This window comes from Chiloscyllium plagiosum, chromosome 39 (genome assembly GCF_004010195.1).
Source record: "Chiloscyllium plagiosum isolate BGI_BamShark_2017 chromosome 39, ASM401019v2, whole genome shotgun sequence".
In the NCBI taxonomy this organism is placed as follows: Eukaryota; Metazoa; Chordata; class Chondrichthyes; order Orectolobiformes; family Hemiscylliidae; genus Chiloscyllium; species Chiloscyllium plagiosum.
In genome coordinates, this window is record NC_057748.1 from 4,018,068 (window position 1) to 4,034,300 (window position 16,233).

General features: G+C 44.9%; 1 protein-coding gene across 1 annotated transcript in view; it reads left to right on the top strand.

The window, feature by feature from the left end:
* Window positions 1-4,098, top strand: part of LOC122542129 (tetraspanin-4-like) — a 37,679-nt gene extending 33,581 nt beyond the window's left edge. Inside the window, exon 8 of the mRNA XM_043679524.1 lies at window positions 3,603-4,098. Within this exon, the coding sequence (XP_043535459.1) occupies window positions 3,603-3,671 (69 nt within the window). The 3' untranslated portion in view covers window positions 3,672-4,098. The remainder of the gene's footprint in view (window positions 1-3,602) is intronic.
* The last annotated feature ends 12,135 nt before the right edge of the window (window positions 4,099-16,233 follow it).

The window sequence follows — 16,233 nt, forward strand, 5'->3', positions numbered from 1 at the left end:
GTGACATTGCTCTCCAGATAATAACTTTCTGAGGTCTCTGCATTCCTTCCATTTTAGCATCTTTTGGTTTTAATCATTTTGTCTCTGACGGCTACCTTTCATTTGCCCAGACTCTAGAATTTTCTCTCTCTCCCCTAGCTCTTTCTGCTCCTTTCAATTACAATTTAAAATCAAGCTCTTCTGTTTTCAGCTCCTTGGTTTAGTTTCTAACTTGTTCAATTGTGACCCAATGCAGCCCTTTAGGCTGTTTTGTTACATTAAAAAATGCTTTTTAAATGCAAATTATTGTTGTTGTAAGATGCTTTCCAATGCAATGAATTTAAAGCCCAACCTTTGTTTTCAAAACTCTTATTGTCTACCTGTTCTATCACTGCCACATCCTTTGACCTGGTAACCTCTCTTCCATTTGTTTTTTAAAAGGTCCCAGGATTGGTTTCTGAGACAGAAACCAAGACACATAGAGTCATAGAGATGTACAGCATGGAAACAGACCCTTTGGTCCAACCCGTCCATGCCGACCAGATATCCCAACCCAACCTAGTCCCACCTGCCAGCACCCGGCCCATATCCCTCCAAACCCTTCCTATTCATATACCCATCCAAATGCCTCTTAAATGTTGCAATTGTACCACATGTTTGTTTTGTGGAGAGAGTATATCGACTTGCTCAGTCTTAACCTCTCATTCCACACCCAGCATTTATATGTACTACAAGGCCCAGCATACCCCCTATTTATGCACCCAAAATAATTACCACCTACTGCTATCGTTTGGGCTGTTGTGGTGCAGTGGTAGCATCCCTACCTGTGGTCCAGGAGACCTGAGTTCAAATCCCACTTGCTACAGAAGTTTGTCATAAAATTCCTGAACAGATTGGTTAGAAGATTTCAACAAAGATATGAACAAATTGTGACAAGACACAAGTGTATGTGGTTGACCAGACACCAACAGCCCTTGTTCTTATTCATAGAATCCCTACAGTGTGGAAAGAGGCCATTCAGCTCATACTGACCCTCCAAAGAGCATCTCACCAGAACCCAGCCCTGTAACCCCATATTTAGCATGGCCAATCCACTTAGCCTGCATGTCTTTGGACTGTGGGAGGATATCGGAGCACCCAGTGGAAACCCACACAAACGCGGGGAAAATGTGCAAACTCCACACAGACACTGGCCCGAGGCTGGAATTGAACCTGGGTCCGTAGCGCTGTGAGGCTGCAGTGCTAACCACTGAGGACTACTTCACAGCGTCAGGGATCCAGGTTCGATTCCAGCCTTGGGCCACTGTCTGTGTGGAGTTTGCACATTCTCTCTCAGTGTCTGCGTGGATTTCCTCTGGGTTCCTCCCACAGTCCAAAAATGTGCAGATTGGATGAATTGGCCATGGGAAATTGCCCATAGTGTTAGGCGCATTAGTCAGGGTTACATGTAGGGAAATAAGTCAGGGTGGGTTACTGTTTGGAGGGTCGGTGTGGACTTGGTGGGCCAAATGGCCTGTTTCCATACTGTAGGGAATCTAATCTAATCTAGTCTTACTTCCCAGAACTTAAGCCCCTAAAGCCCTTTTACTCATTCCCCTCCTTTTAAACCTAGCACGGGACCCATTTTTCACAACACAGCTTTCAGTTCCTGTCCCAAGTGGCTTTGGCATCACACTTCTTTTTTCATGTTTTTTCCACACAGCCTCTGAGCATTTTCTGTGTGAGATGTACTAGGTCATATGTAATCTGTGAACTTGTAGCACCGAGATATTTCTTCCTATCTTAAGTCTTTTCTCTCCCCTTTGTTTAGTCTCTTCCCACGTCCATGTACGATGCGTTACAAAAAAAAAATCAGTGTCATAGTTCTCGAAACATTAACTCTCTCCGAAGAAGATGCCAGACCTGTTGAGGCTCTCCAGTGTTTGTCTATCTCTGTCTCTTTTGTTGCTCCTCTGACTTTTCCACTCTTGGTTCTCTCTAAGCTCTAATCTTACACACCTTCTTCTTTGAGATATCAGCCCTGGCTCAGTGATAGCTTTGTTGACTCTGAGTCAACAGGACCTGGGTTTAAGTCCTCTTGCAGACCCTTGAGCATTTGGAACAGTCTGACATTCCCAGTGCAGCACAGAGCTCGCACTGTTGTTGTTTTGTATGAAAATCTTCAAACAATGTCCAGTCTGTCAGGATCTCGTAGCATTAATCGAATTGAATTGAACTGAGTTGAATTAGCTTTGAGTACAGTGAAAAGTTTACACTCACCACTTACAACACCATCTTAGGTACAAAGATACCTAGGTACAGTTTCTTCAGTTACAAGATTAGTTGCAGACCAACAATGTCACCAACACACTGTGCCATCTTAGGTGCAGAGTAGCCAGGGACAAACCTTACTTACAGAATAGAGACGTAAAGGAAAAAAAAAAGTTACATTACGGCTGTATGCAGCATAGCCATAGGTCCAGAAAAACAAGAAGCAAAGTTTAAAAAGACAAACATCACAGTCTCTCTCTCTCTCTCTCCAAGGGTGTTATTCGAAGAACAGCAAAAGAGAGTTGCCTGTAGTATCCTGTCCAAAGGCCACCATCATTAACACATTAGAATTAGGTTTTATTTCATGTGTACTCCGTACAGGGGATACAGGGATAGAGTAAATGTCACCATTCCCAGTGCCATCTTCAATACAAGATACTGAGGTGCAAAATCTGAGGTAAAAAGAAGAAAAATAATGAAATAAGTTAAAAGCTCAATGTTACAGTTATTCTTAGTATAAAATTGTGAATAAGAAATAAAATTCAAAGTTCCAAATTACAGTCCTTGTTAAGGCATGGACCTGCAGTCGGTCCACACTGGGCTTCCCCCACGAAGGCTCAATCTCCCCCACCCTGCACTGGGCTTGCTGTCCCCTCCCCCCCCCGCCCCCCCCCACCAACTCTCTCACACACCCCCACCCCACGCTGGGCTCACACTTCCCAATTGCCATACCACCACCAACCACCATCCTCCCTCTCCCATGCTCACATCTTGCGGTCATTGTGATATAGCTCTGCATAAATTAGCAGCCACGTTTACTCTATGATGAGAATGGCCACATTCTGCTATTTTATTGAAGCGCTTTTGGTGGTAGTTCTGAAGGTGCTACAGAAATGCAAGTCTCTTTTGTGCAGCTCTCAAGTGACATTTCACTAAAACTGTGGTGTGGAAACCAAAACAGATTTGAAATGCCCCCCTCCCAGCCATCGGGTGTTTGAAACCCTTCGCTCCTTATGTTCATGACCTTTACATCTGTCTCAGAACCCACTCCGCCCCCGGTCTTTAGAGTCTGAAAATGCAGCAGGGGTGAAAGATAGACCTAATTTAAAATGGAATATTTTAAGAAGGTAACATGGACCCTAACTCTTTCTAATGTTAAAGGCAACTGTGGTGTTGTGTTCCAGATGCAATTCAACTGGAAAACACGACGTTAAGCAAAATACAATTTATTTGAACAGCACAGTTAGAAAACAGCAAAAGAAAGAAGAATTTAGTATAACAACTCTGTTGGAAAACTTAACAGAATAATAGGTGCAGCAGGGAGGGACACCCCAGTCTCTACCTGTAACTGAGAATGTTTTATTTTCCGTCAGATACTTGGACTAATTTCCTCCTTGGTGATGTACTGCCAGCTCGTGAAGACCGAGAAGCAATACAGCTGAAACAAAGTCATCGTTTTCTCCGAGTCTCCTTGGACTCCCGTCTCTGTGGATTCAGAGAGCATTTCTCTGTCCTGTACATAGGCTGTCATCAAGTAGACAGCTGAATGAATGAGTATCCTGCACAGGGTTATAAGACCGCTTGCAGCATTTTAAAACCATTATTAATAAAAGTAAAAGGTTATTTGAATTTAGGATTCCCTGCCAAAAGGAGAGAAGAAACACAGACGCTATTGAGTTATTCGATCCGTAGACGCTGTAATTAAATGCTATAATGCTGTAACTGCTTCCTATTGATGTCACGTGCGGATTCCAGTTGTGTTCTTTGACCAAAGCAGCTGCTCAAGAACATGCACTGTACCCTTCTGTCTGTTAATGGGAAAGTGCTTTCACTGTCAGAATGTGTAAAATAAAAATGTTTTTGTAAAAATAAGTTTGCTGGTCGTGTTTTCCCAATAGATTCATAGAGTCACAGAGATGTACAGCACGGAAACAGACCCTTCGGTCCAACCCGTCCATGCTGACCAGATATCCCAACCCAATCTAGTCCCACCTGCCAGCACACAGCCCATATCCCTCCAAACCCTTCCTACTCATATACCCATCCAAATGCCTCTTAAATGTTGCAATTGTACCAGACTCCACCACTTCCTCTGGCAGCTCATTCCATACACGTACCACCCTCTGTGTGAAAAAGTTGCCCCTTAGGTCTCTTTTATATCTTTCTCATCTCACCCTAAACCTATGCCCTCTAGTTCTGGACTCTCTGATCCCAGGGAAAACACTTTGTCTATTTACCTTATCCATGCCCCTCATAATTTTGTAAACCTCTATAAGGTCACCCCCTCTCCGACGCTCCAGGGAAAACAGCCCCATCCTGTTCAGCCTCTCCCTATAGCTCAAATCCTCCAACACTAGCAATATCCTTGTAGTTTTGCAATGCCATGACTCCCAAAGATAACTCTACCTCACTGGGACAATTTCTCAGGGAGGGCTGCAAAACGTCCAATCTAATTCCTTGAAAGTGGAGTTGCAGGTAAACAGGGCGGTGACAAAGGTGTTTGGCACACGTCTTCAATGGTCATAGCACGAAGTATAGATTGAGTATAGGGGTAGGGCGTCATTTTGTGGTTGTATAGGACCTTGGTGAGGCCACTTTTAGAATACTGCATACAGTTCTGGTCACCTTCCTGTTGGAAGGATGGACACAGAAAGGATTTACAAGGATGTTGCCGGGACTGGAGGGTTTGAGCTATAGGGAGAGGCTGTTTTTTTTTTCCCTGGAGCATCAGAGGCTGAGGGGTGACTTTATAGAGGTTTATAAAATCATGAGGGACATGGATAAGGTGAATAGTCAAGGTCTTTTCCCTAGCAAGGGAGAATCCAAAACTAGATGGCATAGGTTTAAAGTGAGTGGGGAAAGATTTAAAAGGAACCAAAGGTCAACTTTTTCACACAGAGGAAGCGATGGAGGCTGATACAATTACAACATTTAAAATGTATCTGGATGGGTATATGAATAGGAAGGATTTAGCGGGATATGGGCCAAAAGCTGACAAATGGGACTAGGTCAGATTTGAGATGTCTATTTGGCACAGACAGGTTAGACTGTGGAGTCTGTTTCCATGTTGTATGACTAATTCCACAACCTCGTTCTCTCAATCAAACATTGTCAACTCTGGTTTTATCAATGGGTCTCCTGTCCCCAAACACTGCACACCACCATTGGTCACTCAACCTGTCCTTCCTTATGGCACCCACCAACCTTTAGTCAAGCAGAAAAGAGACTGTTTCCCTTCAACCCCAATTTGGATAGTTCAGGATTGTCACTCAAGCAGCTTTTTATAGCTCATATTTAACCTATTCTTCCTAATCAGCTTGTTCAGATATGTTATTACATGTCTCTGAAGGAGGTGGGACTTGAATCTGGGCTTCCCAATACAGACGTAGTGACATTACCACTGTGCCACAAGAAGACCTGTCAAAAAAAAGTGTGTATGTTGAATATTTTGATTCTGAGAGAATACATTAATAGTTTGAGATTCTGGGGCGGAAGCAGAAATAGGCCATTCAGCCCATCATCTAGAATGATTACAGTGCAGCAGGAGGCCTTTTGGCCCATCCCCTGTGCATGTCAGCTCTCTGAAATTATCCTAGACCTTCCCACAAGGGGAAACAACTTTTCAGGTCTACTATAAGAATCTGATATGTTTCAATGAGGTCATCCCACATTCTCCGATGAGTACACACTCACCATCTTGAGCAGAGAGATCACTGATTCTGGAATCGTAACTTTGATACAGAATGGAAGAATGCTATGCTGGCTCTTCCCTTTCCCAGTGACCCAACTTCTTTTAGAATCCCTACAGTATAGAAGCAGGCCAACTGGCCCACCGAGTCCACACTAACCCTCTGCAGAGCATCCTATTCCTGTAATTCCCATGGCCCATCCACCAAACCTGCACATCTTTGGACTGTGGGGGGAGACCAGACCATCTGGAGGAAACCCCACGCAGACGCGGGAAGAATGTGCAAACCCCACACAGTCACCTGACAGTGGGGTCAAACTCAGGTCCCTAGTGCTGTGAGGCAGCAGTGCTGACCACTGAGCCACTGAACTGACCATTTTTCCTGAGATCTATTCATCCAGTTCCCTTTCAAACGTTACTAAGAGTCAGTGGACGTCACTTTCCCCGTAAACACTGGAAGCTGAGTCAATGTTTGTTATTTCAAAACTGAGTTAGTTTTTTGATGGACAGCAGAGTCCAGGGTTACGGGTGGAGGGACAGGAGGCAGACAGGAAACTGGAGTTGAGAGCACAACCTCGTTATTGAACGATGGTGCGCGTTTGAAGGGCTTAATGGCCTCCTGCTGCTAAATTGAAATGTTGCCAGGTATCTGCCTCCATTACCCTTTCAGACAGAGCATTCCACATTGCAACCACTTAAGCCTTTTTTTTAAAAAAATGGATATCTCTTAGAGTCCTGCCCTAAATCTTCTGCCAATTATCCCAAATCTGTCCTCCCTGGATTCCTAGCCTCCCACCACAGTTTTTCCCTGTTTACTTGATCAGGTTCCATAAAGAGGCACATGAATTTTCAAACTGATACTTTAAGTGAAAATAATCACTAGGGGCAGCACATTCTCTACACCAAATTCCACTCTGAATCCATGTGTCTTTGAGAGGTTCCCAACATCTGCCTATATTGTCTGTCAGCTAATAGATGAGCAAAAAAGCATATAATTTGCAAACATTCTGAACGCCGCAATTAAAATTTCCAAGCCAATGCTTTGAGACTACAGTTTTGTATCATTTTTGCCAGCAGCATCTCATCTTGAGCACTTTATAATTTCTGTGAAATAAGCAGATTCTATTTTTATTCATTTGTGGAATGTAAGTGTCACAGGCAAAGTGAGTATTGAATAGAACCCTGACAGTATGGGAGCAGGCCATTTGGCCAACTGAGTCAACAGCAACCCTCCAGAGTGCATCCCACCCGCACCCACACTGCCTCTATAACCCTGCACATCCCATGGTTGATACATATAACCTACACAATGGGGCAATTTAGCATGGCCAATCCACCTAAACTACACAGCTTTAGACGTGGGGGTAAACCAGAGTACTCAGAGGTAACCCACATAGACAAGGAGAGATCAAACAAACTCCACACAGACAGTCACCCAAGGGCTGAATCAAACCCAGATCCCTGTGAGATAGCAGTGCTAACCACAGTGACAGTGTGCTGCCCATCCATCCCTGACTGCCATCCACATTGAGAAGGCAGTGAGCAATCTTGAACCCTTGCATGACATTCATTTTGAGATTTTCCCACTTGTTACAACAAAGCGTGTTGGATATTGAGGTCCCTTAGAATCTGAATTTTCCTGATATTCACTGTGCAGTATGAAATTTCATTAAGCAGGTCTTACAGCAGAAATTAACTTCCTAAAATTGTAGCATCGGAAACTAAAAGGGAAACATTATGAGAAACACAGAGGTCACGATGTGCATTGAACTGGTGCCAAACCTACCCCATTAATGTTTTCAAAAATAGGAACGTTTTGTTCTTAGAAGGAATAAAAACTAACCTTCAAATGGAGATGGGCTAAAGGGCAATGATCATTGAACATCCCGAGTTTCTGTTCCATGGTCATTGGCTAAAGGGTTCAGACAATTGATTGGCACAGGGTAAATTTCCTGCCCCTGGAAATACGATACAATCATAAGTGCCAAGGGCAGAGGGGAGTTCTCAGAGGGCAGTCCTCAGGGAGCTGTCTTCTTCAGGTAGAAGATGGACCAGAAGAAGAGGAGGAGGAGGACCCAGGGAAGAGTTTCCGAACTCCTCGGCTGCAGAGCAGGATGCTGCTGCACCACTTTAACACGGCCGAACCATTCCAGGCCAACAGGCTGTGTGCCCTCTGGCATCAGCGAGCCATGCCCAGGTGTCAGGGCTGTACACTTATCCCACTCACTAACGTACCTCACCTAAACAGCTGCTTCTTAACAAACTCAATAAACGGCCAGAAAATCGCTTACAAACCATCGACTGCCTATATTAGGTAACTGATCACAAAACTCATAAAATCAACAGGTAGCAAGCTAGACTTTCAGAGGGCAGTGATGAGGTGGTCAGATAGACAGACATTTCTGTCCGCAGAAATTACCCTGAGCTGCCTGTTGTCTAAGTGTTCCTTGGCCAACATCTCTGTCTCAGGCCTGCTGAAGTGCTCCAACGAAGGTCAATGCAAGCTGGAAGATCAGCACCTCGTTTTCTGCTTGGGAACTCTGCAACTTTCAGGACTCAATATTGAGTTCAACAACTTAAAGGCCTGAGCACCTTCTCCCATGTCCTTATCCCAATCCCCGAACATCAGGTCTTGTCATCACATGGGATGCTACCACATACATAGAATTTTCGTAAAATACATTCATAGAATTCCTACAGTGTGGGGACAGACCCTTCGGCCCAACAAGTCCACACTGATCCTCCAAAGAGTAACCCACCCAGACATATTCCCCAACCTTATTATCTTATATCTACCCCTGACTAATGCAACTAACCTACACATCCCTGGACATTGTGGACAATTTAGCATGGCCAATTCACTCTAACCTGCACATCTTTGGATTGTGAGAGAGGAAACTGGAGCACCCACAGGAAACCCACACAGACATGGGGAGAACATGCAAACTCCACACAGACAGTTGCCTGAGGCTGGAATTGAACCCAGGTCCCTGGCTCTGTGAGGCAGCAGTGCTAACCACTGAGCCAACACATTGTCAGCCACTAATAGTCCCCATTTTCAGCTATCAGTTCTCCCAGGCCGACCTTAACCAATTCCTTTGTCTGCTCAACTGTTTATCCCTCTCTCTGGGCTCCATATCCACCTTTTGTTTACTCTTCCCTCCACCCCATCTTTAGCATATATACCAACCTTACCCTATCTCCCATCAAGAAGGGTCACAGGGCCCTAAATGTTAACTCTGCTTTCTCTCTCTACAGATAGTGCCAGACCTGCTGAGTTTTCCCCAACAATTTCTGCTTCTGTGTAAGAGACAATGATGTGGATTTGTAGTTACACATAGACACCAGGAGCAGGAGGAAGACAAATTGGCCATGATGTACCATGATCTCTCTATACCCCTTACAAATCTATGGGGTAAGGAGAACTTAGAACCCCTACAGTGTGGAAACAGGCCATTTGGCCCAACAAGTCCACACCAACCCTCCGAAGAGTAACCCACCCAGATCCATTCCCCTACTACTCTACATTTGCCCCTAATCTACACATCTCTGAGCACTGTGGGCAATTTAGGATGACCAATTCACCTAACTCGCACGTCTTTGGATTATAGGAGGAAAGCAGAGCAAATCCACGCAGACGCGGGGAGAATGTGCAAACTCCACACAGACAGCCACCCGCGGCTGGAATCGAACCCAGGTCCCTGGTGCTGTGAGGCAGCAGTGCTAACCACTGAGCCACCGTGCAGGATTCCTTCCCTAAAGGGCATCAGCAAAGCAGATTTATTTTTCCAACAATCGTAGAGTGACGTGGTTATGGATGCTAGTCTTTTATATCCCAGATTTATTCAATTAACTGAACTTACATTTCACAGCTGCTGTGGTGGGGGATCGAACTCATCTGAGCATTAACCCAGTAACATAACCGCTATGCTACTGTTCCCATTTATTTACACAAGTGCTTTTACAATGTCTCAATATGGGTTCCTTGTATGACAATTACAATACACTCTCTTCCAGCTAATAATAGTCACAATTTGTTTTAAATTATCCAACTTTGTGACTTGGTTTTCCATCCTGTTTAGTAATGGGATGCAAGTTATCTTTTCTGCTGACTATAAAGTTCCTGACACACATGTAATCCAGGCTGACAGCCTCAGAAGTTGGTCCTGCGATGAAATGTTCAACCAAATTCCCAACCTTCAGATCCCACAATAGTGGGGGAGTTATCCCTGATATCCTGCCCATAGTTAACCTTTCGCTAAAATCAGATCATTAACCCGTTGCCAGTTGTACATAAATCTGCTGGCGTTTTTATAAAAAATTCATACTCCATCTTGCCTTAAATCATTTGAAACGTGACACTCTACTGGAGACGTGTTCCTCTGTTGTAGCCTAATAGCTTAATATTAGATGTGGAACTGGAAAAGCAGAGCAGGTCAGACAGCATCCAGGGAGCAGGAAAGGCAACGTTTCAGCCTGAAACAGTGACTTTCAGGCTCCACAAATGCTATCTGACCTGCTGTGCTTTTCCAGCTCCACAACTACTGACTCTGACTTCCAGCATCTGCAGTCCTTACTGTCTCCAAGTAGCTAAATATTAGCCCAGACACTTATGTGCCTTAGGAATGTAACCTTTGTGCATATCAGTTCGCTCAGGTCCTTGTAACTCAATGGTAGTGTTTCTTCCTCTGAGACAGGAGGCCTGGGTACAAGTCCCACGTGCTCTGGATGCATGTAGTAATATTTCTGAAGATGGTGACTAAAAATATATGGAGTTTGTTGCAGTAAATAATTATTGGATTTTTTTGCAATATCCACAGCTACATTATGGGAAGTGACAGAAGCCAATGCTTTCTCAGATGTTCTCCCACTGCGATGCCATTTTGAGGCTCGAAAATTGTTGTGACCCCTCTGTGAGGACTGACACAGAGAGGGGCAGGAGTGCGATGACCCCTCGATGAGGACTGACAGAGAGAGGGGCAGGAGTGGGAAGACCCCTCGGTGAGTACTGACAGAGAGAGGGGCAGGAGTGGGGTGACCCCTCGATGAGGACTGACAGAGAGAGAGGCAGGAGTGGGAAGACCCTTCGGTGAGGACTGACAGAGAGAGAGGCAGGAGTGGGAAGACCCCTCGGTGAGGACTGACAGAGAGAGGGCAGGAGTGGGAAGACCCCTCGGTGAGGACTGACAGAGAGAGGGGCAGGAGGGGGAAGACCCCTCGGTGAGGACTGATAGAGAGAGAGGCAGGAGTGGGATGACCTCTCGGTGAGGACTGACAGAGAGAGGGGCAGGAGTGGGATGACCCCTCGATGAGGACTGACAGAGAGAGGGGCAGGAGTGGGATGACCCCTCGATGAGGACTGACAGAGAGAGAGGCAGGAGTGGGATGACCTCTCGGTGAGGACTGACAGAGAGAGGGGCAGGAGTGGGATGACCCCTCGGTGAGGACTGACAGAGAGAGGGGCAGGAGTGGGATGACCCCTCGATGAGGACTGACAGAGAGAGAGGCAGGAGTGGGATGACCCCTCGATGAGGACTGACAGAGAGAGGGGCAGGAGTGGGATGACCTCTCGGTGAGGACTGACAGAGAGAGGGGCAGGAGTGGGAAGACCCCTCGGTGAGGACTGACAGAGAGAGGGGCAGGAGTGGGAAGACCGATGAGAGCAGGTAGAGGGAGGACCTGTGAGAAAATGGAGGGATGGTGGTGATGGGTAGACAAAGCCACGTGGCAACCACTGCTGCCTCAGAGCCCGGAACCGCGACATTTCAGCTGGTGACCCCACTCGGGATCACGACCTCCACTTTGGGAAGCCCTGACGTAAACATTCCCGGAGCAGGGATGACACCCCATCGATTTGATTTGATTTATTCTTGTCACATGTACAGCGAAACATTTCGTTTTGTATGCAGTGCAGGCAGATCGCAACATACAAAGACACAAGATCATAGGGTGCTTTGACAGAGCAAGGAGTACAATGTCACAGTTGCAAAGAAGGTGCTCAAAATGCAAGATCAGCATCAGATTTGAAATTTGAGAGATCCATTCAGAAGTCTAAAACCAGCTGTTCTTGAACCTGTTGGTGTGTGTGTTCAAGCTTCTGTATCTTCTGCCTGATGGAAGGGGGTGGAAGGGGTTAACACTGGGGTGGGAGGGGTCTTTGATGATGTTGGCTGCCTTCTCGAGGCAGTGGGAAGTGTAGATGGAGTCAATGGATGGAAAGTTGGCTTGCGTGATGGGCTGTGTTCACAACTCTCTGTAGTTTCCAACAGTCCTGGGCAGGGCAGTTGCTGTACCAAACAGTGATGCATCTGGATAGAATGCTTTATATGGTGCATCTGTAAAAGTTGTACATGCTGAGTTTTCTTAGCCTCTTTAGGGCGAAGAGGCATTGTTGTATTGTCTTGATTGTCACATCAACATGCTGGTCTAGGACAGATCGTTGGTAATCTTCACTCCTCGGAAGTTGGAGGGAAAACGTGCGTCATCAAGTTCTTAAAGTGTAACTGATTCTGAATGTGGGCTAGTTTCCATGCAATATTGGGTGATGCTGCTTAGAGAGATTAAAGTGAATGGAACATGGTCATCCTGGTGACAGTCCTCTGAGAGTTTATGGCAGGTGGTCTTTAGGGAGATTAACTCTGAACCTGAACATTTTGAACCAGAATTGGAATGCTTCAGAGAGACTCTGGGAATAGAATTTTCCTTCCCCCTTTCAGTTACTGCACCACAGAAACTAACCTTGGCTGTGGTGTGTGTCTAATTCCGGGCACCACACTTTAAGAAGGATGGGAAGGCTTTGGAGAGAGTTCAGGTAAGGTACTTCCAGGGATAAGGGGCTTCAGTTGTGAATAAAGATTGAAGAAATTATAAGCATTTTCCCTAGAGAAAAGAGCAGTCACATGGTCATACAGCACGGAAACAGACTCGTTGACCAAACTTGTCCATACCGACCAGGTTCCCTAAACTGAACTAGTCCCATTTGCCTACATTTGGCCCCTATCCCACTAAACCTTTCCTCTCCATGTATCTATCCAAATGTCTTTTAATTGTACCAGCCTCTACTACTTCCTTTGGCAGCTTGTTCCATACACACATCACTCTTGGTGTGAAAAAGTTGCCCCTTAGGTCCCTTTAAAATCTTTCCTCTCCCACCTTAAACCTATGGCCTCTTGTTTTGGACTTCCTCACCTTGGGGAAAAGGCATTGTTTATTTACCCTATACATGCCCCTCATGATGTTATAAACCTCGTTAAAGGTTCACCCCTCAGCCTCTGATACTCTGGGGAGAAATGACCCACCCTCTCTTTATAACTCAAGCCCTCCAGTCTCAGTAACATCCATATAAATCTTTTCTGCACCTTTTCCAGTTGAGTAACATCCTACCTATAGCAGAGTGACCAGAATTGTATGCAGTATTCTAGCCTCACCAACATCCTGTACAGACATAACATGACATCCCAACTCCTGTACTCAGTGCCCTGACCAATGAAGGAAAGTGTGCCAAATACCTTCTTCACTGCCCTGGTCTACCTGTGATGCCACTTTCAAGGAACTATGTGCCTGTACTTCTACGTCTCTTTGTTCAACACTAATCTCCAGGGCCCCACCATTAATTGCATAAGCCCTGCCGTGGTTTGCTTTACAAAAATGCAACACCTCACATTTATCTGAATTAAACTCCATCTGCCTTTCTTCAGCCCACTGGCCCAGCTGATCAAGATTGTGTTGTATTCTAAGATAACCTTCTTTACTGTCAAACTACAACACTAATTTTGGTGCCATCCACAAACTTATGAACCATACCACCTATATTCTCATTTAGGGGTCTTGGCAGAATAGGTAGGGGTGAATGTGTTCCTGTTTGTGAAAGGATTGATAAGGAGAGGGAACAGATTTAAGGTTGAAGCCAAGAGAAGTTTAAGGAACACTATTGAAAAATTCACCAGGCAACAAGTTGTTAGGTTCTGGAATGTTCTGCCTCAGTGTGTGCTGAGGCTGGCACGTAGAGGGGATTAGGTTGTATTATGAACAGGTGAGCAGGAGATGGCAAGACAATGACACTAAGTGAATTTTTTCATTTGGAGACCCAGCATAGACGTGATGGGCCAAATGGCCTCCTTCATAATTGTGGAACTTCTGCAAATGTGAAGTGCAGGATCCAGGATTGGGAGGCAAACATTTTTAATGGAAATGGATACATAGCTGAAGGGGAGGGAGATTCTCTGCAGCGTGATATTTTCCCATCTGCAGTAAATTGCAGGAAACACCTTGCTGTGGTATCCCCACCTTCTTCAAATGCAGCAGAATCATTTGGGAAGCGTATTTATTACAGCGGTCAACGATTTTCCTCTTTTCAATCCACGCAAAAGGATAATCTATTCCATCACTGCATCAAACACACAAAGTGTGAGCCTTTAAAAATTAGCATCACTGGTGTGTGAACTGACTTGCCCCAAGGAGTGGAATTTGTGTAGTTGTCCATCGTGCCTCATGAGGGCAGCATTCTCTCAGCTTCGAATCAGAAGGTGACTGAGTGAAGTGCAAAGACTGCAACAACTCGCATTTACATAGCACCTTTACCATCACAAACTATCCCAGGGTATTTCACAGGAACTTCATAAATAAAACTTCGACACTGACTGGCAGTGAGTGCCTACAGAAGAGGTGCAGCAAGTTGGTGATCAGTCTGTTAACATTCCCCCACTGTACCCCAGGATGAAAATATGAAACAAACTGAACTGAGCCATAGAGGAAAATCTATCAGGTCAGGCAATTTGTCAAAGAGGCAGGTTTTAAGTAACATCTTCAAGGAGAAGAGACAGAGAAAGAGGAGTAGAGATGTTTAGGTAAGGGGGTTCCAGGTCTCTAAGCCAAAGGCATTGTTGCCAACAGTGGAGCAATGGAAATTGATGGATGCACATACAAGAGCTGAGGATTGGAAGAGAGTGGAAGTCTCAGAGGGCTGAGGAACTGGAGGTGGTTCCAGAGATGTGGGTGAGGAAGAAAGGCGATACAGTGGGAATGCTGGGGAAAGGAAATATTAGGTTAGGATGTTTTAGGGTAAGGGGCAGGAGATTCAGAGGGGATTTGGGGAAAAAAACTTCTTCACTTCGCAGTTTCGGAATCTGGAATGCAAAGCCTGGGAAGATAGTGGAGACCGGAAACCTTACAATCTTTAAAAAATATTTGGGTGAGTACTTCAAATATCAAAACATTTAAGGATCTAGGTCCAGTGCAGGAAATTGGGATTAGCACACTTTTAGTAGTAGTTATGTCAGTACATCTTGAATGGGCCAAATAGCCATTTCTGCACTAAATGATTTTCTGAATCTATAAGTTTTTAACCAATCTGGGCCAACATGGCACCTATTGTTAAAGTTCATTTGAGAATGTAACTTTAAAAAAGTTCTGGAATTTACATATGAAAGAACTGAAACCAACATGACCATTCTAAAAGATGAGAGACTTAACAAACAATCCAGGTCTTTTTCAATATATAATTTCAGTTACATCACACTGTAAACTTTTGTTATAAATTTTTGTCCTATGATCTTATACTCCACAACCACCTGATGAAGGAGCAGCGCTCCAAACGCTAGTGCTTCCAAATAAACCTGTTGGACTATAACCTGGTGTTGTGTGATTTTTAACATTTTTAACTAAGGCATTCCTGAAGAAGGGCTCATGCCCGAAACGTCGATTCTCCTGCTCCTTAGATGCTGCCTGACCTGCTGTGCTTTTCCAGCAACACATTTTCAGCATTGCTAAACCAGGTTGGCATGGACAATGAGGTCATAAGTGTGTGGTACTGGGAGGAGATGATGAAAGGGTTAAGTCTGCCTTCCAAGACCAGACTGTCTAAACTAACTGCACAAAAATGTGGATACCAAACTTGTTTTACCATTGTTAATCTGTCATTGGCTAATGTACATTGGCTTTGCTGCATGATGACTCCTGGTGGTTGATTATTGAAATGACAATGAGAGAGTTTCAGCTCAACATCAGATTGCATTCACGCGAAAAACTTTGAACTTCATAAAACTACCCAAGAGCTTCAACAAAATATGTTTGCAAAATTTCACAGCAGTTCATGAGAAGTGATTTGAGCACAGATGGCCAAACTTTGGTGAAAGAGGTTGGTTTTAGTGGAGGAACGAGAGGCAGAGAGTATTCCAGAACAAGGGGTCCCAGTGGCTGAAGGGACAGAGTCCAGTAGTGGAGTGATCAAAATGTGTTTACTCAAGAGGTCAGAATTAGAGGAGGGCAGATATCTCAGAGGGTTATGGGGTGGAAGGAAGTTACAGAGATAGGGACGG